Source organism: Nannospalax galili, unplaced genomic scaffold, assembly GCF_000622305.1.
Source record: "Nannospalax galili isolate Female #2095 unplaced genomic scaffold, S.galili_v1.0 scaffold63, whole genome shotgun sequence".
NCBI classification, from domain to species: Eukaryota; Metazoa; Chordata; class Mammalia; order Rodentia; family Spalacidae; genus Nannospalax; species Nannospalax galili.
This window is the reverse complement of record NW_008355272.1, coordinates 1,750,957-1,774,317: the sequence shown is the minus strand read 5'-3', so window position 1 is coordinate 1,774,317 and position 23,361 is coordinate 1,750,957. Positions and strand designations below refer to the sequence as shown.

Sequence of the window (23,361 nt, the reverse complement as noted above, 5' to 3'; positions counted from 1 at the left end):
TTACTGCCAGTTTTGAAAGAGATGCATCTTAGCTCTGGAAATTGTTATTGAATATGTCAATGCTGTTGTAATGAAATGCTTCTTCTACGTATGTGATTATTAAATAAATAATAAACTGAAAAAAAATAAAAAATTTTTAAATTTCTATCAGTATATTTTTCTTGACATCGTTTTAAGGTTTGTAAGCACACATATCATAGGTTTTCTGTTAACGTAATTTTTTTAATATACTTGCAAGTTTGATATAAGAATATAGAGATGAAATCGGGAGTAATCTGAGGTTTAGATTGTGAGCCTTTCAATTTGTTGTTCCACATTTACAAGTCCAGTCCCTGTCATTGGTATAAGCAGTTCACTGTTAACTGACTTAAATTCTTCTTTTGTGCCATATACCCATACTTTCTTTGGCTTGTTTTGCATTGTGAACTGCGTTGTTTGTCACTTCTGTAAGTGTGTACCTGTCTGTTCTGTGGTAGCCCAAGTTGGCCTTGAACTCATTATATAGTCATGGCTGGCCTTAAACTCCTGATATTCCTCCCTCTGTCTCCCAAGTGCTGGGATTACAGGTGTACATCACTGCATCTGGCGTCTTCTCCATCTAGACTTAATGAAATGTTAAATAATAAAAGCTAGGTAGATAATTTTCTTTGGTCCCCCAGTCCTCTATAAATATATATATCTCACTTCCTCTGCATAGGACATGACTTCTAGGTCTTTTGGTAAATGGTTGGTAAGTAGGAATCATATATTAAAAGTGGAACATGAAGTAATTTTGATTTTTGACAGGGGCACTTTGGTCCCCAGCATGCTCATTTTTCCAGTGTTCTTCAGAATAGTAACATTGACTTCACATGTTGACTGATGTGAGCTTTCTGTAGGCAGACTGGCAAATTAACATTCCTAAAGGACAGCAAGTATTTGAAACTCACTACAAAACTACAATAACAAATGGAGGGGGTCAACAGTGACCACTTATGTTAATCTAAGATTAACTCCCGATTTAGACTGATGATAGGAACCACTTGTGTCTAATTTATTAAGTTTGAATACCTAGAAAACAAAAACCCATCTATTAGTAACATAATTCCTAATGTTAACTGAAAATTTATTATGAGGGGGCAGGGCTTGAGAAAGGGTCTTCCTGTAGTCCCATCTGGCCTGGAACTCACTATGTAGACCAGGCTGACCTCAGTGTGAAGGCTGTCTCTGCCTCCTGAGTACTGGGATTAAGAGCATGCACCTCTACACCTGGCCCATGTTACCGAAAATTTTAATGAGAACCATTTTTATAGCTAGTAATTGAAAATGCTAGTTGAATTGTCATAAGATTTGCAAGTGTTTTCTGTATGAAAAATGAAAATACTTAAGAGACCAGCAACCCACTGCATTCACATTGGTTTGGCAGGCCAGGCAGTAACTTCATTAGCTAAAGCTCAGAAGTAAAATTCTGCCTCTAGCTCTAGTGTGCTTTCCATGGAAATTTACAGCCTTTAAAAGTTTGCCTGTATATTGAAGCGCAGAGCTAAAGGACATACCGAGGTAAGGATGAAGACAACTACACAGAGCTTTTCAGTTACAGTTTTGTTCCTTGAAAAGATTTTGACTCAAGTGTTGGCTTGCATGTCCGGATGGTGGGTTTTTTGCTCTTTTGTTCGACATTGTAAGTTCAACTGGGTTGCCTAAGACAGTTGCAGAGGAAATAAATACTGGCAGTGGCTGGGAAGACTGGGTGTTACCAGAAGCTGTATTATTAGGATGTTCAAATCTAAACAGTAGCACAGACACTACCAGAAACAAAAGTCATTTCCCTTTCCACTGAAAATATGTACTGCTCTATTTTCAAACTGTTGGGAATTTATGGTGGGTGTGGATCAGGTTATCACAAGGTCCTTAAGGTTTCATTGCAGGAATGAAAAATACCAGGATGGGTCTGACATTTCTCCTCAGTTGCCTTCATCTTGTTTTCTGTATACAGTGTAACTCACTAGAATTGTGTGTTGAGTGCCTGTGGTGTATATGAGTTGCTTTTCATGGCAGTACTGTGGGCAAAGGAAAAATCAGTGATGTGTTTTTAGCTGAAGAATCACTAATATGTTTTGAATGACTTCTGCCTTCAAGTGATACAGATATTTAAAATCTGTTTCCCCTTTGACAGCTACCTGCTAAATGATACTTGAGTCATCTTGAAGTAGTCCCTGCCTCTCCTACCTGTTCTCTCAGTTGTTCTTTCTATATTTTGTTCATAGCTCAGTGATTGCATATAAGCAAAATCTGCATGAGGATCTCAGTCATCACATCATCTTCATTTTTCTCTTAACTGTCCAATTATTAGCAGTGTCTATACTGATCTGAATCTTTGCCAAGCCTTCTCAGAATTGACTAAAAGAGTGTAGTGCAAGGAACCAGCTTGTTAGTATCAATACCTCAGCCTTACAGATATTTTAGGAAAGAAACTAGTATGAGTGTAAGTGTTGCTGCAGTCAGAAATGCCTGTTCACTTTTGATCTCCTGCAGTACAGGTTTTAGAAGTGCTGCCATGCTTATGCTCGGTGCCTGGTGTTGTATCTGACATACAGGAAGCACGGTGGCTTTCCAGGCTGCCTTCATGCATAAGAATGAAACTGCAGATGATGAATGCAGATGTTGTTTGCCACATTATACAAGTCTAACGAGAAATGTCCCTCATACGCTCATGTATTTGAACACTATCCTCAGTTGGTGGCACTGTTTGGAGGAGGTTATGGAACTTTCAGTGCTGGAGCCTTGCTGTGGAATGACATCACTGGGAGCAGGCTTTGTGAATTGATAGCCTAGCTTCACTTGCAGTTGTTCTTTCTGCGGTTGAGATGTGATCTCTCTCGGCTTCCTGTGCCTGCTGCCGTGCCTCCCTGCAATTATAGACATCTGGCCTCTAGAACCATCTTTCTTTAGTTGCCTTTGGTCATGGTATTTTATCATAGCAGCAGAAAAGTAACTAGTACAAATGTCATTGATTCTGAAATAGGACAGCAGGAAGGGGAGACGTTCTATAATCTATCTCTTGAGCAGCTTGCCTTTACATAGTAAGCATGGTATTTTCACATGTGAATATGATCTGCTTAGTGCTGCTGTTACACAGGATGTGGTTGAAAATGCTGATGCATGTTTTGACATTTTGGGTTCACTGCAGCATGGAGCTTGTCCTCTGGTTAATGGCAGTGACCATGATTGGTAGCATCTGGTTCAGATTACTGGCTCTTGAATTTGGCTTTGTGAGATGCCTAACAACTTTTGTTCAAATAAGTTTACCTATCTCTTAATTGCTGCATAACTTATTTTTAAGCTGTGATAAATATATATAAAAACATGATTGTAACCATTTTTTAGGTTTACCATACAGTTTAGTGGTACTAAGTATAGCTATACTTTTTAATAACCGTACTAGAAACTTTGACTTTGTTAAACAGTAAATTCCCATCTGTCCCTCCTGGGGTCCCTGGCAACCACTATTCATTTTCAGTGTCTGATTTTCACTGCTCTAAATATCTTATGTAAGTTGAACCATGCAATGTTTGTCCATTTGTAGCTGCCTTGTATCACTTCACATGATATCTTTGAAGGTTATCCAAGCTGTAAGATACATCAGAGTTTCTTTCCTTGTTTGGCTAAATAACATTCTCTTGTAACTTCATGTATTTTAGCCATTCATCTACCCATGATCATTTGGGATGTTTTTACTGTTTAGCTATTATTCATAACATTTCTCTGAACATTGTTATATAAATATTTGTTTGAATCCCTGCTTTTATTTCTTTTGGGTATATTTCTAGGAGTGAAATTGTTGAGTCATAAGGTAATTGTGTTTTTGATTCTTTAGGAAGGGCTACATTGTTTTCCACTTAACTCTACCATTTTACATTCTTACTAGCAATTCAAAAGTCTTCTGGTTTCTCTGCAGTTACAACTCTTGTTACTTTTAAAACAATCGCTTAATGATTATGAAGTGTTATTCACTGTAGTTTTGATCTTCATTTCCCTAATACACACTTTTGTGTAATTTTTGCTTGTAAGAAGCTCTGAGTCTGAGAAGTCTAAGCTAGTCTCATCTGCAAATGTGTGTTATCTAACAGGATGGTTGGCTGTCTTACATACTTTTTTCTCTTACATATGTTAAAAAAATGTATTATTTCAAGAATAGGTGAAACTAGACCTAAACTTCCTTTCAAGCCTCAGTCACCTTGAGCCTTCTGTAAGACTCAGCATGGCTAAATCATGTATTGTCTTTTCTTCTGGGTGTTCTATATCTGTCAATTGTGGATCTTTGCTCCTTCCTCATATTTTTCCGGATTGTGTCTTTTTCCCAGTTTTCATATACATCTTTTTCTCTATCCACAGGGCATTCCCTCTGTACACATGTGTGCTGCCTTTAGACAGTTCAAACTCCTCCTCTCTGATCTTTGTCTTCAGGATACCCCCGGCTTCCTTACTAACCAGTACCCATTTTATTTCCGTATTTCTGTCGTGGTTTTCTTAGGTGCAATACTGATCTTTTTACTATTTTGCTTACAGTCCCAGCTAGAGAATAAAGCCTCCTTTCAGTGTATCCCTGTCTCCCATTCTTCCCTTAGTGGAAACTTGTGAATGTCACTGGGCTTTTTGTGCTACTGCTAAACATCTGAATCAGTGGTCTCTAATCTCCATTACATGCATAGGTGCTAGAGCCCAATATGACATACACATGATACATGTGCTAGATGAGAGTTCCTTGCTTCCTTTAGATTCCTAACAGTGGGTGTCTCAACAGGCTATGTAATGTCTTAACTGTCTTGCTCATACTTCCCCACCCCACCCTACCCCCGGTTGGATTTCTCACTCATATTACCCACGTTTAATGCCTACCTCCCATACTGTTACTTCAGTTGAGCCTTTCTCAAACCCCTGTAGTTTTGTTACTCATGCTAGTGACTTTTCTAGCTCTGTAGATTTTGGTTATTGGGGTACTTGTGTCTTCCACAAACAAAACAGTATTTCTCAACCTGTGGGACCACAGTATGTGTGGTTATCCCACCAAATCTGATAATCCATAGGATCACGGGGCCATCTCTACACATACTCACAATTCCGGGATATAGACACAGTTTAACCCATGACATTTTTTATTAAAAAGGCTTCCTTAGGCTTCAGGCTATAGGCTCTATGGTGCAGAGTGGAATCAAGAGCATATCTTACTCATCCTAGCCATTGCTGTACAGTTCCTTACCTAAAGCAGGTCCTCTGTAAATGCTGGCTGACTGTGGGATTGAATCATTTTGTAGCTGAGAGCAAGATAGCTTTAGGAAACCTTGTACTATATTTCCCAGCTTTTCCTGGTGCAGAAATTCTTGAAACACTGCTGTTTTTCAATACAAGTTTTACTTTTAAATGTCAGTAATGAAGCCTCATTCAGGAATGAAAGTTTATCAGCTCAGGTCAAGTTTGCTTAAATGTCTTGTGTACTTAAGATAGTGGTCTTCTTAGCATGTGATTATTAATTAACTGTCCAAAGACTATTATAACAGTAAAACATTTATCTTTGAACTATAGCATTCTCATGTTCAAAAATTTTTATATTTACAGCTCTATATTGTTTCATTTCTTATTTTCTGAATATTTTTTCTAAATACTAGCACTGTCTTCAAATTAATACTTAAATAAAACTGTTCAGATCATTACTTTTGAGCCCTCAGACCCCATGAAGAATGAGGAGAGACATTTTCAAGACCAGGGGCTGGGAAGTGTGAGGAACCCTCAAGTCTGCATTCCTGTGTCAGCATTACTTTCAGCAAATTATTTCATCGCTTTTGGTCTTCAATTTTTTATACATTTAATAAGGGAAGGCAGATATATCCTGGAGGTTTCACTTACAATTATCTTCATAGTCAGTGAGGATAATGAATTTAAAGATTATTCAATTATTCCTCCATTGTAAGCCACACACCACTCAGTGGGGAAACCCATGGAGTAAAAGGTGTAATTTTATTCTCAAGAAGCTTACACTTTTTTAAGAAGATAAAATTCATAAGATACATTATCTTTCATTTCATATACAAGGATATGGTCCCCCATATCACCAAGGCTTAGCAGATTCCTCCTCCTTAGCATGGGGAGGATGAGGCAGGGTGTAGCTTAGCAGTACAGTGCTTGCCTAGTATGTGTGAGTTCCTAGGTTTGAGCCCTAGCACAACAATAAATTTTTTTCTTATTTTAAAAAAATTATTTATTTAATAACCACATACTTAGAAGAAGCATTTCATTACATCAGCATTGACATATTCAATAACAATTTTCTGAGCTAGGATGTAGCTCTTACAAAATTGGCTGTACATTTTTAGGTTTGCAGTTGAATTATTAGTTATACAATATTGTACCCAGTATAAACCCTGTAAGACATAAAATTAAATGAGGTTTTAACCTTTAAAAAAGATCCCCATTTCATTATTAAAATACAGAGTTTCATACAGAAAACTTCATTTTTAATGCAATTGACATTAAGATGTTCGCACATGCGTTTCTGATCTCTATATATCAGATTATTACTAGTCACAGTTGGCTACTTTCTGAGCTCCTTGGCATCTGAGCATGGATATAAAGACATCAGGTAGAGTTCAATGATAATGTTTTTCACATATACTAATTATTAAGGAGCAATTTTTTATGCTTAGAAGAATTATTTTTTAATCATTTTTTTTATTTTTAATAACTACATGATTAGAAGCTTTTCGCTACAGCTTTAATATATTCAGTAACACACTCCAGAGCAAGAGTACATCTCTTTCACAAGTGGGTGCAAGTTTCTAGGTTCACAGTTGAGTTAATACAGTTATACAATAATGAACTCAGTATAAGCCCTGTAAGACATAAAATTGAATGAGTTTTTAACCTTTAAAAAAGATCTCCATTTCATTTTAGAATATATTGTTCCTTGCAGAAAGACTCATTGTTTTTGCTACTAACACTGAGATGTTGGTGCTTGCATCTCTAATCTGTATGTATCTGATTATTACTAGTCATAATTGGTTGCACTTGTATCCTTGGCACCTGTGTATGTCTATAAAGTCATCGGGCAGATTTCAATGGTAATGTTTATCACTGCTACTAATTAGCACAATGTAAATTGCTGTGCTTCCTCCTCAAATATAATACATTTTACAAAATTTGTTGATTTTTTTTGTGTGTGTGTATATATCACACAGAGCATCCCAAACCATCTCATTCGACTATACATCCACTTCCCAGATAGCACTCTCCCATGGCTTCCCTCCAATAATTTTAAAAGTATGATCATACTGAGATAATTTTGACTGCCATTTTTTTGTTTTCAGTTTTCTGTGTATGAGTGTTTTGCCTGCATGTATATTAAGTGTACCCATGTCATACAGTGCCCACAGAGGCAACAAGACAGAGTTGGAGTCCCCTGGAACTGGAGTTATGAATGGTTGTTAACCAGTGCTCTTAACTGTTGCTGAGCCATCTTTCTACCCCACTTTTTGTGAGTCAGAGTCACACTGTATAGCCCTGGCTGGCCTGGAACTCACAAGATCCCCTGCCTCTTCTGGGAATAAAAGTATGGACCACTATGCCTGCCATGTCTAAAATTTTTAAATATTCCACACTAAATTGTTGAGAAATGTGATAGTTCTGGGATTTTACAATTGCAAGCTAATATGTTAATTTGCATCTTGATAGGACTGTTTAACACACACTCATTGTTGGAAAGACAATCTAAAAGGAGGGACAGTCACCAGACCTGCAGGCATTTCAGAAGTCCCTGGAAGATTTTTTTCCTAACAGTAATGTGGCCTCATCACATTTCTATTCATTTAAAGAGATTTTATTTCACTTTAATTTTGTTCTCATTGTTTAATATATTGTTGCAAAGTAAGAAATTCACTTCAGGTAACAAATCTTTCTTAAAAAAGAGAAGAATATCTAATACAAGTTTTTCAAAGATGTAGGTTGACTTTTGTAAAATCACTGACTTTGTGGTTACTTTTGATTGTACACACCAAAATTATTTTTTGGAGTGAATATTCTGTATAATCCCAAGGAAGCTGCTGAATATTACCTTCCATTTCAAATTTTTTGCATCCTTTTGCCACATGCCCCCTGACTACTGCCTCTCTTTTTTCTTTATGAAATAACATAAATGAACAAATGGTATTTCGTTTCACATGGGTTTAAATTTGCACAGTTGCTCACAAGTGATTATTTGCAAGTAACTTAGCTTATCTTTTCTATTACCAAATAGAAAGAAAAAGCATCTCTAGCTTGCTGTTTCATCCCACTTGGAATATATTTAAGAAAACTTTATTTTTAATCAACACATTAGTTGAATATCTTCTCACCAGTGATCACAGTTCTAGTGGGAATATACTGTATTCCAAAGATCATTAGATAAAATCATAGCTTCTAACTGTTGGCATTGTAATTATTCAACTATGTGATGATTTATTTTGATACTCCAGTTCATATTTAGAATTTCAGTTCAATTTCAATGAGATAGAATGTTGTAATATTTAAATACTTATAAAAACCGAACTTTTTGTATTCTCTTTATATGCAAAGAAATTCACTGGGCTGGGTATATAGCTCAGTGGTAGTTCACTGGTCTGTGATCCACAAAGCTTTCAGTTTAATCTTCAGCATGGAGATAGACAGATGACCAGTTTACCTTTGCATTTTGATGGGCTTTAGTAGATATTAAGTCACAAAATCACTACTTGATATCACATAGGAATATATTGACTAAGCTCAAAAGTTCCCCCTGTCCATTTATTTGTATTGTGTCTCCTCATCCTTGTTAATCACTAATATGATTTCTGTCACTACAGTTTTACCTTTTCTAAAATATCATTCTACTGGATAGCTTTAGTTGTCAGCTTGACACACCCAGGAAGAGGAAGCCTCATTTGGAGAATTGCCTCATTGGACTGGCCTGTGACCATGTCTGTGGGACATTTTCTTCATTGTTGAGTGATGTGGGAGGGCCCAGCCCACTATGGGTGGTGCCACCTCCAGGCAGGTGTGCCTATATTGTGTAAGGAAGCAGGTTGAGCACAGGCCAGGGGAGCAAGCCAGTAAGCAGCATTCCTCCATGGCCTTCCTTCAGCTTCCGCCTCCAGGTTCCTTCCCTGAGTTCCTACCTTGGGCTCCCTCAGTGATAGACTGTGACCCGTGAGACGTAAGCCAAATAAACTTTCTTTCTCCAAGCTGGTATTGGTCAGTGTTTTGTCACAACAATGAAGCTGATTAGAACGGTCATCTAGATTAAAACATATAGTTTTATAGGTAGGCTTTTGTGACTAGCATTTGTCCTTTTCCGCCTCTTAGCATAATACTTTAAGATTGGTCCATGTTGTTTTAGTCAGAGCATACCTTCTTATGAGTATTGCACTGTATGAATATATCATAGTTTATTTCTGTCAGTTTGGGTGCATCATGTTTTAAGTTGCTATGAAAATGCCAGTCTAAATCTGTATAAAAGTACCTTTGGGACTGCCAAGTTGCCACAGTGTGTAATGATGCTTGCTGTCAAGTCTGATGACCCGAGTTCAATACTTTGGCACACACAGGGTGTCAGGAGAAGACCAATTCTATCAAGTTGTCCTCTGACCTCCACACATACCATGGGATGAGCACACCAACACAAATATACACAATTAAAATGAAAATGTGTTGGGCTGGAGAGATGGCTCAGCAGTTAAGAACACTGAATGTTCTTGCAGAAGATCTGGGTTCGAATCCCAGTATCCACATGGCAGCTAACAACTGTCCATAACTCCAGTTCCAGGGGATCCAACAGCCTCTTCTGTCCTCCACAGACATTGCACAACACAGGTACACTGACCTACATGCAGGCAATACATGCATACACATAAAAATATAAAAATAATAAATAAAATTTTTTTGGTCTTTTTGAGACAGGGTCTCCTGTAGCCCCAACTGTCCTGGAACTCACTATGTAGACCAGGCTGGCCTTGAACTCACAGAGATCCTCCTGCCTCTGCCTCCCAAGTGCTGGGATTAAAGGCATGCACCACCACGCCCGGCTAAAATATTTTTTAAAAAAAGAAAGTGTGCAATAATTTTACTTGAATAAATAACTATAGTTGGGTGCTGGGTTGAACGTGTTTATAAGTATATGTTTGACATAACATGAACTGCTAAACTTGTTTTCCAAATCACTGCACGATTTTGCATGCACTCAGCCATGTGTCATGTTTCCTGTGTGTCACATCTTGGCCAGCTTTTAGTACTGTTGGTCCACCAGTTTTTGTTATTTTAGTGGATATGTATTTCTTTGTGTTTTTTTTTCAAGTTTCTTGTATGATTTATTCTTTGTATGCCACCTGTGTGCAGGTGCCCATGGAGACAAGAAGAGGACATCATATTCCCTGGAGCTGGAGTTACAAGTGGTTTTAAGCAGCCAGGTGTGGGTGCTGGGGACTGAACTTGCAATAACCACTCTTAATCACGGAGTCATCTCTCTAGCTGTTTTCACACTGGTTTGATTAGTGTACCTTTTACAGTATGTTTTAAAGTCATATTTATGATACTAGGGAGAACTCAGTTTTCTGATTTGTAAACATGATATCTCTGTGTTTATGTAAGCCTTTAATTTCAGCCAGTGGAGTTTTTCTTAATTTATTTTTTGAGAATTTCATACATGAGTATTGTATTTGCATCATTTCTATCCCTCCTAGTCCCCACCGCCAACTCCCATGCCCCCTCCACTTCTCTCAATTTCTTTTCCTCTTTTTTGATCATTATTATATGTGCATATATATATATAATATGCACTGAGTCTATTTATTGGTGTTCATGTGTGCCTGGGTTTAGGGCTACCCACTTGGGATTAGATAACCTCTCAGGGAGCTCATCCCTGGAGAAAACTGTTTCTCCCTCCCTGATTGCCTATAGCTCTTTGTCTTGCTGTGGGACCCTGTGAAATTTTCTGCATCCACCTTGGCATGCCAACTGGTTTTGTCATTATTCAGATCTTGTTAGACTGCCATGCTGTGGAGAATTTATTGGTGCGGTTTCTCTAGGATGTTTAGAATGCATTAACTAGTAGCAGGTGTCTTCTTCCTCTGGCTCTTAAATTCCTTCAGCACCCTACCCTCTTCATGATGTTTCCTGTGACCTTAGGATGTAGACATTGCATTGTAGATGCATCTCTTAGGGCTGGGCACCTCACAGTCACATGTTCTCTGCGTTTGATCAGTTGTGGAACTTGTAGTTCTCGTAGCATTCATCTTTTAAATTTTTCTCTAATTACATTTCTTGATACCACTGTAAATAACTCTTTTTTTTTTTTTTTTTTTGTAAGTTTGTTGATTTGGGGGAATGGGGTGAGGGACTACTACCCTGAACTTTTCTTTTTGGAGTTAACCTACTTGGCCATGATATACTTACCTTTCACATATATTGCCCAAGTCAGTTTATGTAAAATTTTGTAATTTCTTTTTTTCATCAATGTTCCTAAGTAAGATTGATTAATATTTTTCTTATGCCTTTGTCTGGTTTTGATGTCAGAGTAATGCTGATCTCAAGAACTAAGCTGTATGTTGTTGCTTATTTGTTTTCTGAAAGAGTTTGTATGAAATTTGTATTATTTCTTCCTTAAACATTTGATGGTGTTCACCATCAAATGCCATCTAATGCCATCTAGGCCTAGAGTTTCCCTTAAAGGAAAATTTTAACCTATAGCTTCAGTGGCTTTAATAGACTAAGACTATTCAGATTTTGTCTTCTTGGGTAAATTTTGATGGTTTTATGAATATTTCATCAAACTCAGTAATTTTTTTTAATTTTATTATTTTTATTTTATGTGTATGTGTGTATTGCCTGCATGTAGGTAAGTGCACCCATGTCATGCAGTGTCTACGGAGGACAGAAGAGGCTGTTGGATCCCCTGGAACTGGAATTATGGACAGTTGTTAGCTGCCATGTGGGTGCTGGGATTTGAACCCGGGTCTTCTGCAAGAACAATCAGTGTTCTTAAAAGCTGAGCCATCTTTCCAGCCCCAAACTCAATAAATTTTTACACAGAAATTGTTCATAATATTCCTTAATCATTCTTTCTGTATCTAGAGATCTGTAAATTCCCTCTTGAATTCACAGTACTGGTAGTAACTTTTTTTCTTCTTCAGGCCAGTTAGGATTTTCTTGATACTATTGACCTTTTCATGGAACGAGCTTTTCTTATCATTGAAATTAATGTTTTTTCATTTCTGTCTCTTGTATTTTTTTTATCTTCCTGGTTTTGAATTAATGTAAAACTTTTCACTCACTTGAAAGCATTTTTAGTAAAGACTTGGGGCAGGGGGCATCTTTTGCAGGCAGGGTCTCCTTGTAGCCCCAGATGACCTGAAATTCACAAAGATCCACTGGCCTCTGCCTCTGCCTCTCCCTCCCAAGTGCTAGAATTAAGGGTGTGCACCACTGTGCCCTGCATGTGTTGAATTTTTAGCCTGGTATCTGGTGTAAAGTTATTCTAAAATAGGAAATATTTTGTGTTTTTAAAATTGCAAATTATGACACCAAATACGCATTTTAGTGTTCTTTCTGTTAATTTCTTTACTTCACCTTTCTGCTGCATTAGACTTTCTTTTTGTGTATCTTTTCATTTTTTTTTGTATGCTCCTGTTATTGGCAGTCATTTTAGAGATTCTTTTTAGAGATTTTGACTGAACGTAGATTGCCTTGATTTTGGTGTTGTAGAGTTTGTTTTCTTTCTTGGCATAATTTTATCCATCTTACAATAAAATATTTTTAAAAATAGGAGGGTACAGACAATTCATAAACTTTCTGGAGCTATAAAATTATCTTCTGTTACTTCACCATCTGAAAAAAATTGTTTTTCTTTTCCAGATAAACCAAGAAAGCTGGTGTGCCATAGAACCATGCCCTGATGCAGCATCTCTTTTGGCTTCCAAACAGGGATCAGGTAGGCAGACATTTTCAGGCTTCCCATTTGCACCCAAAATGTTCAAAGTCCCACTCCAATAAGAAATAATTGGATATTGAGACCTGCCATTCCTACAGAAAATCAGAGGATGGTATGTGTCTATGTATGGTATGGTATATGTCTATGACTGTGTCATTTCACAGTCAAAATCAAACATAAGTAGTTTCCTTAATTTTATTTTAGGAATTATTAGTAATTTTAGTGGTTTTTATTACTAACAAACTTATGTGACTTTATGATTGTTGATAATTTGTAAAGGTATCTGATGCTATAATATTGTATGATGTGTTGTTTGGGACCAAACGTATCGTTCACACGACTGCATACTGCCGTCATACAAGCCAGAGAACTTTGAAAGTAGATGATGCCCTGGTCCTGCCCTTAGAGATTGTATTTATTGAGCTGGGATATGACCTGGACATCCACCAGAATATTTTTAGGCTCCTTCTGGGTAGCCAAAATGGAGAGCACTTATACTTTATAAGAATTATCATAAACCTTTCCTTTCATGCCTATGAGGTATTAGCCACAACAGATGGAGGTGTAAAATGTTCTTAAAATCCTGCCTGCTAATGATACTAGTTAGCAGTCCTATCTTTAACTCAGGTTCAAACAACTCTGACTTAAGATACATTCCCTCATATCTGTGTTCCATTGTCTCCCACATGTAAGCTATACTAGATTGCCTCATCGGAGTATTGCACAGATGACATAGTAAGTAGCAGTCTCTGAGCATGTCCCTGTGCTGTCTCTTATGGCTCCTACATGAGCAATGATGATTTACATTTTGATTTCTACTGTTTATTTCCCCCAGTGAAGTCTGTGTTTATCATTTTACTGATCTGATTTAAAAATTACCAAGTCCTTCTCATTTGCTGGCCTTTTAAGGTACAGTTTAGCTATAGGTGACTTGCGGTAGTATTTAAGGTAAAAAATCAACTGTCCTAGTCATTTATATCCTGAGATGTTCTACCAATTCTCAACCCTGACTTTGTTATAAAGGAAGTATTGAAAACAAATATGGGAAGTATTTTCTCATTTTTGTCATACTTTTTGAGAACATAGTTAAAGGATGTTATGTTATAGTTATGTTTGGGTCTCCATATTCTAAAGTGTTAGAAGTAAAAGTCTAGCACCTCCTATGCTTTGGTTCTATTAGGTTCTATTAAGGATTTTTTCTGGAAGTGTAATCAGTTACCCAAGTAATGAAACTTCTGCCATGTAAGTGTTAAATGAATCTTGCAATTTGAGTATTTGTAGTACAGAAGGACCTCCAGACATGGTAGTTTAATTTATTCCGTTAAAGAATGATTTTGAATTGCAGGGTCTTTCTTAGTCAGGGTATGATCATGAATTGTTAAATCACTATCTTTTTAACTCATAGAATAGGCTATTTGATTTTCTTATAATGATTATTGTCAAGCCTCCTTATAACAGAATCCGAGATCTAGATTATGCCTCTCAAACTTAGACTTCAGGTCTTTATTTTAGGCATAGTTTATTTGGATTTTTTTAAGAAAAGAATCCCAGGTTTTGCTAACATTTTTTACTTTACATTACATTTCCTCATGACAGCAATGGATGTAGAACAAGTAGGACATTATGAATGACAGTGACTTGGTGTGCACTTGAGTACTGAATAAATACAAGATAGAATTATGATTAGCATGATTTAATAAAACCTAGTAGATATTGCTATTTCTAAGAACTCTTTTCAACTGAAATTTGTTAGCATAATCATAATGTGTTAAACTCAAGGATACATGTGTTTGACATCAGGCAGTTTCATCTTTGTGTATACTTAAAGCAAACCTAAATAGCATAGCCTCCTACACACCTAGATTATGTGGTATATACAGCACTGTATATGTTCTGTCACTGGCAGAAATGTCATTATGTGGTACGACTGTCATACTCAAGTGACTGGATGGCATCTTTAAAATTACAATATTCTGCTAGCTTAAAAAATCTGCTTGATCAGTACATAAAAATTATAGACAGATTTCTTTATGGCTGATAAAACAAGGCTTGCCCCTGTTTTGTCTTTGTTATCCACATTTTTTCAAGAAGTGCACATTAAGGATTAATGAAGCCTAAACTTCATTAGGCACGTATGTACCACAAGCCTACACTGTGCTTCATTCTAGGGGTCTGGTTACTACATTTATAAGTTGTTTCTAACTTTCACTGCAACTCTTTGGGGGAATGTACTAATCATTCCATTTTTTAAATATTTTATTTATTATTTTTATTTTATGTGTATGAGTGTATCGCTTGCTTGTATGTGAGTGCACCTTTGTCGTGCAATGCCGCAGAGGTCAGAAGAGGCCTTCAGATTTCCCTGGAACTGGATGGAGTTAAGGACAGTTCGAAGCCACTGTGTAGGTGCTGGGAATCAAACCCAGGTCCTCTGCAAGAGCAATCAGTGACCTTAACCGTTGAGCCATCTCTTCAGCCCCTAATCATCCCATTTTTTCTGGCCTGGCTTTATATTTTGAGTCAGATACCAAAACCTGAATCTTACCAAAAGCTGAATCTGTATCTTCCTGTGAATTTTCCATTAGAATATCTTAAGCAGGTTTGTTTTCCAGTTTGGAATGTAGATGTAGTCTTTTAACTGCCAGCTAGACAGCTAGCAGCTCAGCATAGTTGCTGTGAGAATCCTTTCTTTTCTTGGCCAACACTCCCTGTTTTCCTCTCAATCACATTCTGAAGTTTTTTGGGTTTTCCAAGTAGCAAAAGAAGCGTGAATAAAAGATCACAAGCCCATCAACTCCAGTAAGTTACTGAGAATACACAATAGGGGGACCCTCCAGAATGCCTATAATTTATTGTTTTTAAAGATACTATACTATTCCCATTGAACTAATGTTCTCAAATTGTCCATTAACTAAGTTAATTATTATAATAAAGACTTTAGAATAACTCATATGTCGTGCCTCACTTGCTATGTTATCCTTTATGATTATCTTTTAATATGTTCATTTCTACCATAAGATTGCAAATAGCCCATTCTGTAAGCACACACTAAACATCTTTTTATTTGGCTACCCCTAGGACCTACCCAAGTACCTAACCAATAGAAAAAATACCTATCAGGCTGATATATCTGAAAGGTTCTAATTGGACTATGTCCTTTCTGACTTTATAATATCTAAAATGAAGGGGTGATGGGTGGGTGGGGGACAATGGGATATGTGAATAGAAGAGAAAAAGACTGATTGTTGGTGTGAAAAAGAAAGTGAATTTGGAAGATTGTTCAACAGTTAAGAGCAGTGGCTGGTCTTGCAAAGGACCCAGGTTCAGTTCCCAGCACCCACATGATGGCTAACAACCATCTGTAACTCCATTTCCAGGGGATTCAACACCCTCTTCTGACCTCAGCAGGCATTGCTTGACACAGGTGTACTTAACATACATGCAGAGAAAACACTCATGCACACAAAATAAAAATAATAAATAAAAGTCTTTTTAGAAAAAGAAAGCGAATTTTTTTTCCCCAAAGTATTGATTGAATACATTTTCTTTTTCAGAATGTGAGAACTTCTTAGATGTTGGACTGGGTGCAGAGTGTACCTCAAAACACAGTGTGCTTCAGAGAGAATCTGGGAGTGATTCTGACCTCTTTCATTCACCCAGTGATGAAATGGATGGCCTCATCTTCCCAAAGGTATTGACTGACCCTTCTGTTCATTTTTCCCAGCAGTTCTCCTGTTGTCGTTTGGCTTCTTCCTCCTGTGCTTACTTCATCATGTCCTTGCTCATCATTTCCTTTAACATGTGACTCTTGCTAATAATCTGTGGTCCAGCTTGTAAAGGCTTCATGCAAGGAGGCTTATATCCAGCTGTATAGGTTTTACTCACAGAGAAATGTGAGTATTCCCTTTTGAAGAAGGAAAGTCCACATTGCCAGGGATTAGAAAAAGGCAATGGCCAGATTTATTTTCTACAAAATCATGCCTGGTTACATGAGGGTTTTTAAGCTTGGATTGGGGTCTAAAGACATGGGAGTTCCTTTAGAATGAACTAAGTCAGATGGCAGTGAACACCCTTCAGTGGGCAGGAAGGGACCACAACTCAGACGATATGATGTCATCCATATAAATGAGCCATAGAGTCATTTCTGATGAATGTGCTGAAGCCTGAAGCTCCCTACTTAGCCTAGTGATTTCATCCCTTGTCATCCAGCCTGCTTAATTGGAACTTTCTAGATCCATGCTAGAGAACTTGAATTTTTTCTCCAATGAAGAGGCTCAGGAAGTAGAGGGTAGGGACCTTATATTTCTTTAGTAATATTTGTTTCTCTCTGCAGCAAGTTCTGTTTTGTCCTTTAGGAACAAAGGTCTTTCACACAGCAGATAGGGCAGATCATACTGTTCTCAGTTACATGCCACAAGTGGTTTTCCTAATAGTAAAGTCTGAAGGGGCAAAGCCATTGTAACATCTATGAAGACGTCTTTCTTCTGGTTTTATGGGGACTTTGAAGAAGTGTTGAGAGCAGTTTTGTGAGTTGGTGATTAAACTGTCCAGGATACTGTGTTTCTCCTTTGTTTAAGAACTGTGGTATAGGAATCATTCATGAAGTTCCAGAATTCAGGTCTGGAGCATACTGAAACCTCTGGGAGGAGTATGCTGTGCACCTTCCATTTCATTGTTTTCCAGCAGCTCTCACCTTCCATTTGGCCTTCCCAAATTGTCTCCACTCTATTCCTTTCATTGTCTTCTCAAGGCTCTTGGAAAGACATGTGCTGCAAACTTTTGTTACTTGCTGGCCAGACGTGGTATATGTCTGCAATCCTAGCAGTCAGGAAGCTGAGGTAGGAGGACTATGAGTTTGACACCATAGTTTGACCTGTCTCAGGGGAAAGAAAAGAAGATCTGCCATTGTCTGAAGTTATTTAGGAAGAGAAAAACCAGTGTTTTTTTGTACAGAGGCTTTTTTGTCTAGTTTTCCTTCCTCCTTTCCCTTTCTTTTCCTTCACAACAAATGTCTTTATTTTTATTATAGTTACTTATTTTTGTGTGAGGGTTGTGCCTCAATAATCATTTGGAAATCAGGATACAAGTTCTAGCTTTAAAGTGGGCTCGTATGCTGGGTGTAGTGGTGGCACAAGCCTTTGATCCCAGCACTTGAGAAGCAGAGGCCAGTGAATATTTGTGAGATCTAGGCCAGCCTGCTCTACCAGGCCATATGGGGCTATAGACTGACTGTGCCCCCAAAACAAAAGCAAAAACAATCCAAAATCAGTCAATCAAATGATAAAAAGTAAAACAAGAAAGTGGAAATTTTTTTAATTAATAAACAGCAAACAAATAAATAAATGGGCTCATAATAATAACTGAGGCTAGGTAATGTGCTTGTAAATCCTAATAGTAAAAGTTTGGTTTTTTAAATCCTCTTCCTTCAGACTATATTTGCCTGACTGTTTCTTAGGTACATATGTGTATAGTTTGTCCCTGATGTTACCTACTCTGCGGATGGTAATTATTTCTTCTCGCTAAATTGCATGGTTTTCCTACCTTAAAAATTTAGAATTTTCTGTTCTTTACCATCTTACTCAAATTACTAAAAACATTGAGATGTTTCATATAAAATACTTCTGCTCAATATTACACACTTTTTTAAGGAAGACTAGACAGTTAATTTTTTTCAAGTTGACAAGTGTACCCTAGGACAACTTCCACCTACATTGGGAGTGCCTAGAGAAAAGCCAGGCATGGTGGGCTCACGCTCACCTCTTCATGCATGCTTGAGAATGTCCAGATGCCCTGGGGCGAGATCAGAGAATTTTTTTTCCCTTTCAGAATCTACTCTGCCAAAGTGGTTGGTGACCAAGAGTCCTTACAATAAATGTTTTCGCTAGCAGTAATAAAATTAAGGGCTAAGTACTAATATTGGTAAGGCACTGACTGATTTTTTTTGCATATTTTATTTCATTTTGTATACCCTGAGGCTTGACTCTGATCTTGTTTTGTCTGTTTTTTTCTTTGCTTTCAGCCTCAAATATGGCTCTAAAAGCCAGTGATTTTAATAGAGACTGTGTTGGGAGATAAAACATCAGCTACTTCCTTAAAGCCTTTCTGTGTAGTCACTCACACAGTGTGTGCTCTGCAGTCTTAGAGTACTCAGATATCTTCCCAGGGCCTCACTCTCCTCTTTCAACCTCTTGAAGGGGAAGAAAAAAAAATCTGTAGGCAGGCCATTGTGACATGGCTGTTCTGTGAACCTTGAGTGGTGTGTTAGGTCACTTCCTGCAACCATTTGTTTATCTCTGGCCCTACCAAGGTCTCGGCAATAACATGCACCTCCTGGAAATGTTACTCTTGGGTGAGTGTTATGAGCCTTGCATTTATTCTTATAAATATTTGCTGGTTCCTAAGGTCTTCCTTTTTCTTAGATCACCAGCATACGGTTTACATTTTGTTCTTAAAGTTAGAAGAAATCCTGGAATTCTTTTTGAAACTTACTCAGAGAAAAAAAATGTATGATCATAAAATACACATAATGAGCCCAACATGGTGGTGCATGCCTTTGATAAATACATAAATAAGTAAGTGTACACACACACACACACACACACACACACACACACACACACACACACACACACACACACTGTAGATCGCTCTGATCAGGAACTGAAGATTCTTGGATAAAATGTTGAACTTAAAATGATTAAGCAGTTTGAGCCTCCATTGGGTGTTTAAAATGTGAGCTATTACTTTCTAAGACAGCATAACGTCTTGTGTGTAATATAAATAATCAATGTTTGCCGAATAAATGATGGACTGTTATTTTGGCAGTATTAAACATGATTCCTTCAGGTGTAGGAATAATATACAAAATGTGTGATGGTTTTTATATTTATTTTCTAGTGTTTAGTAATATATAATGTTTATAGGTAGTATAACTGATTATGAAAGCTAAATAAACATTTTCTCCAACATTGTATTATAATAAAAACATAGAAAATGTAGAAATGTTTAGTTTTTTTTTCTTTCTTTCTTTCTTTTATTGGTTTGTGTGTGTTTTTGTTGTTTTTTGAGGGTTGTTTGGGTTTTTTTTTCCTTTTTTTTTTGGTCTTTTTGAGACAGGGTCTCCCTGTAGCCCCAGCTGACCTGGAACTTGCTATGTAGACCAGGTTGGACTCGAACTCAGAGAGATCCATGTGCTCTGCCTCCCGAGTGCTGGGATTAAAAGCATGCACCACCAAACCAGTCTTTGAGTTTTGTTGGTGGTGGTTTGTCTTTTTGAGACAGGGACTCCTTGTAGTTCTACCTGACCTGGAACCTGCTATGTAGACCAAGCTGGTCTCAGTCTTGCAGAGATCCGTTCACCTCTGCCTGGCATCAAAGGCTTGTGCCACCTTGCCTGGCACAGAAATACTGAGTTTTGCATTGAGTACTGATTTGCTTAACTCCCAGATTTTGCAACTTTTTAATTGCATTTACTTTATTGCATAGCTATGTTTCTATTTATCACCAGTTTAAGTATATATTACACTTCATGTAAGTACTTAGAATCAGTGTTTTTCTATAGTTGAAGGTTTTTTTTTTTTAAATAAAATTTATATAGAATGAAATGCTCCATCTTGAGTCAGTTGCTTTTGGTTTTCTTTTTGTAGTTATTTGATAGCTGTTTTAATTTTAGTATTTCTACTGTGTAGCATTATCTCAAGGTTTTGATTTGCATTTCCCTGACAGCTAATGATGTTTAACCCATTTTCACATGCCCACTGGAGTGTTTATTGCTGCTGACAAGCTGAAACTCTATTTATCCTGGATATCCTGCTCCTGTATTAGATTTATGATTTGCAATTATTTCCTCCTCATATGTTTCCTCTTCACTGGCCTGTTCATTTTTGTGAAGCTGTCCTGTTGGGCCAAGATTTACATTTTGATGAAGTATAATTGAATAGGTTTTTCAGTTATTGCTGTCTAATGTCTTCCTTTCTGCTTTGCCTGTTCCCTATGTAGATGGTTTGCTTTAAAGTTTTATAGGATTAAGTCCTATCTCAGTGTTCTGTTTGCCACATTAATAAGGTCTTTGTGATTTATACAATAGGATTCAATCCTAGCTGTAGAGTCACTTGTGAAGAGCTTAAGAAGGGGCATGGGAGACCCTGAATAACAAAATTAGAATCTTAAGTTTAACCTGTGTTTTTTTGTTTGTTTGTTTTGGTTTTTGGTTTTGGGTTGTTTTTTTGTTTTGTTTTTTTGTTTTGTTTTTTTGTTTGTTTGTTTGTTTGCCTTTTTGAGACTTCGGGATTGGGATTGGGGTTGGGGAGGGAAAGGTCCCTGTAGCCCCAGCTGGCCTGGAACTCAATATGTAGACCAGGCTGGCCTAGAACTCACAGATCCATCTGCCTCTGCCTCTACTGGGATTAAAGGCATGCACCCCCATGCCCAGCAGAGTTTAACCTATTTTCTAAAACAGAAATAAGAATGTTTACTAAGTAAAATAGTGGGAATGACTAAAAAGGTTAGTATATCTAATTACTTAATTTAAAGCCTCACAGGAAATGAAGTTAGTAATTATAATTCAAATTTGTGTCATAGTTGTTTTACACATGTATTTAATAATAATGCCTGAACTTTTATTTACACTTTTTCATTAATATTCATGCATGCAATTATTTAATAATATCTTACTTTACCTGAAGTTAAACAGAATAGTATCTTTGGGCCATTTTATGACTTAGCTCCTGCCCTCAGATGGAACTGTCCATTCAAGGTCATTGCTCATAAAGTACAGCCGTACTTGTGCTGTGTACTGCTTAGAGGGCTCTTTCCTTGCAAGCAATCTTTGACTCATGGGGATTTAGGCTAACTTTTGCAGATTGTCAGTATTACACAAACCCTAAGGGAAAAGATGGTGGTGGAAATGATATAAAGGGACACTGGCAAATATTTTTATCTATTAACAGGGAGAAGGCATTCTTATTAGATAGAACAACATAGTGAAAATGCACTTAACCTTTTAGGGTCAATGTGCCTATCTGTGGAAGAGCCACAACTGTATTTGAGGTTGATTTCTGGTTAGGCCAGTTGCAATTTTCATTTTTCCTTTTTAAATATTTATTTATATAAAGTATGAGTTTGCATTTATATGCCATGGCACTTACATGGAAGACAGAGGAAAATTTGGGGAGTCATTTCTCTCCTTCTACTTAGATTTTGGGGATCAAATTCAGATTGTCATTTTTGTCCACCCATGCCTTTGCCCCCAGAACCATCTCACCATCCCATTCAATCGCACAAATAATAAAAATGAGCTTGGTAAAATTGGGAAACTTTTGAGGACACATCACAGTTTTGGGAAAAAGTAATTTAGAGCCTTCTTTACATTCAGTTCAAGTTCTATTGGCCCTAGTATGTGATAATTGAGCTCAGTTAATTTATGACCTTTGTTTGGTTTTCCTTTTTTTATTACATTTTTATTTATTTTTACTTTATGTGTATGAGTGTTATGCCTGCATGTATGTAAGTACAGTGCCTATGGAGGACAGAAGAGGGCATCATACCGCTGGAACGGGAGTCATGGATGGTTGTTAGTCACCATGTGGTTGCTGGGATTCGAACCTGGGTCTTCTGCAAGAACAGCCAGTGCTTTTAACTGCTAAGTCATCTCTCCAGTCATCCCCCCCACCCCCGTTTTTCCTTTTTTAATAGCCAGTAACTCCTAATGGGACTGGAACAATTCACTAAGGTATTTGAGTGAGTATAGTATACCATATGAACCTTACTCTTAACAGGAATGCAAGACTGAAGACATCAAGTAGTTGCTGTGAAGACTTCTTTCTGGTCATTTCTTAGTGAGATCAGGGTTAAAATAAGTACACATTAGGAAATGTCATTACACCATTGGGAAAGGAGTTTGTGTTGAGGATAAAGTCTAGTCAGATCTTAACTTTTTAAACATGTGTATGAACAGGTCAGATTTCCTCATTTTAAGAGTTTCAGATTGGGGGCTGGGAATTGAGTTCAGTGCTAGAGTGCTTGCCTAGCATGTACAAGGCCCAGAGTTTAATTTCCTAGCATCAAAAACAACAACAACAACAACAAAACACAAGCAAATAAGCAACAGCAACAAAAACCTAAGAGTTTCAGATTGGTATAGTGCCTGATTGGTTGGTCTGAGGATCCATGCATCTATCCATCTACCTTACTTCTTTAAGCAATATCCTTTTTAGGGACTGGAGAAATGGCTCAGCAGTTAAGAGCACTTACTGCTCTTCCAGAGGACCTGGATTTGGTTCCTAGCACCCACATGGCAGTTAATACCTAACTTTAATTTCAGTTCCAGAGGATCTAACACTGTTTTCTGGCCTCCACAGATACCAGGCACATACATGAAACATTTACACATATGC

The 23,361-nt window shown here is 37.4% G+C and overlaps 1 protein-coding gene across 8 annotated transcripts in view; it reads left to right on the top strand.

Annotated features, from left to right (window-relative positions):
- Positions 1–23,361, top strand: part of Akap13 (A-kinase anchoring protein 13) — a 370,808-nt gene that overhangs the window by 245,819 nt on the left and 101,628 nt on the right. For all 8 annotated transcript variants that reach the window (XR_003846961.1, XM_029555684.1, XM_029555683.1 and 5 more), the window contains 2 exons: positions 12,892–12,967; positions 16,522–16,658. Coding sequence is in view for 7 of the 8 variants with exons in the window: in XM_029555684.1 (XP_029411544.1) it covers positions 12,892–12,967; positions 16,522–16,658 (213 nt within the window). In the remaining variant the exon portion in view is untranslated. The remainder of the gene's footprint in view (positions 1–12,891; positions 12,968–16,521; positions 16,659–23,361) is intronic.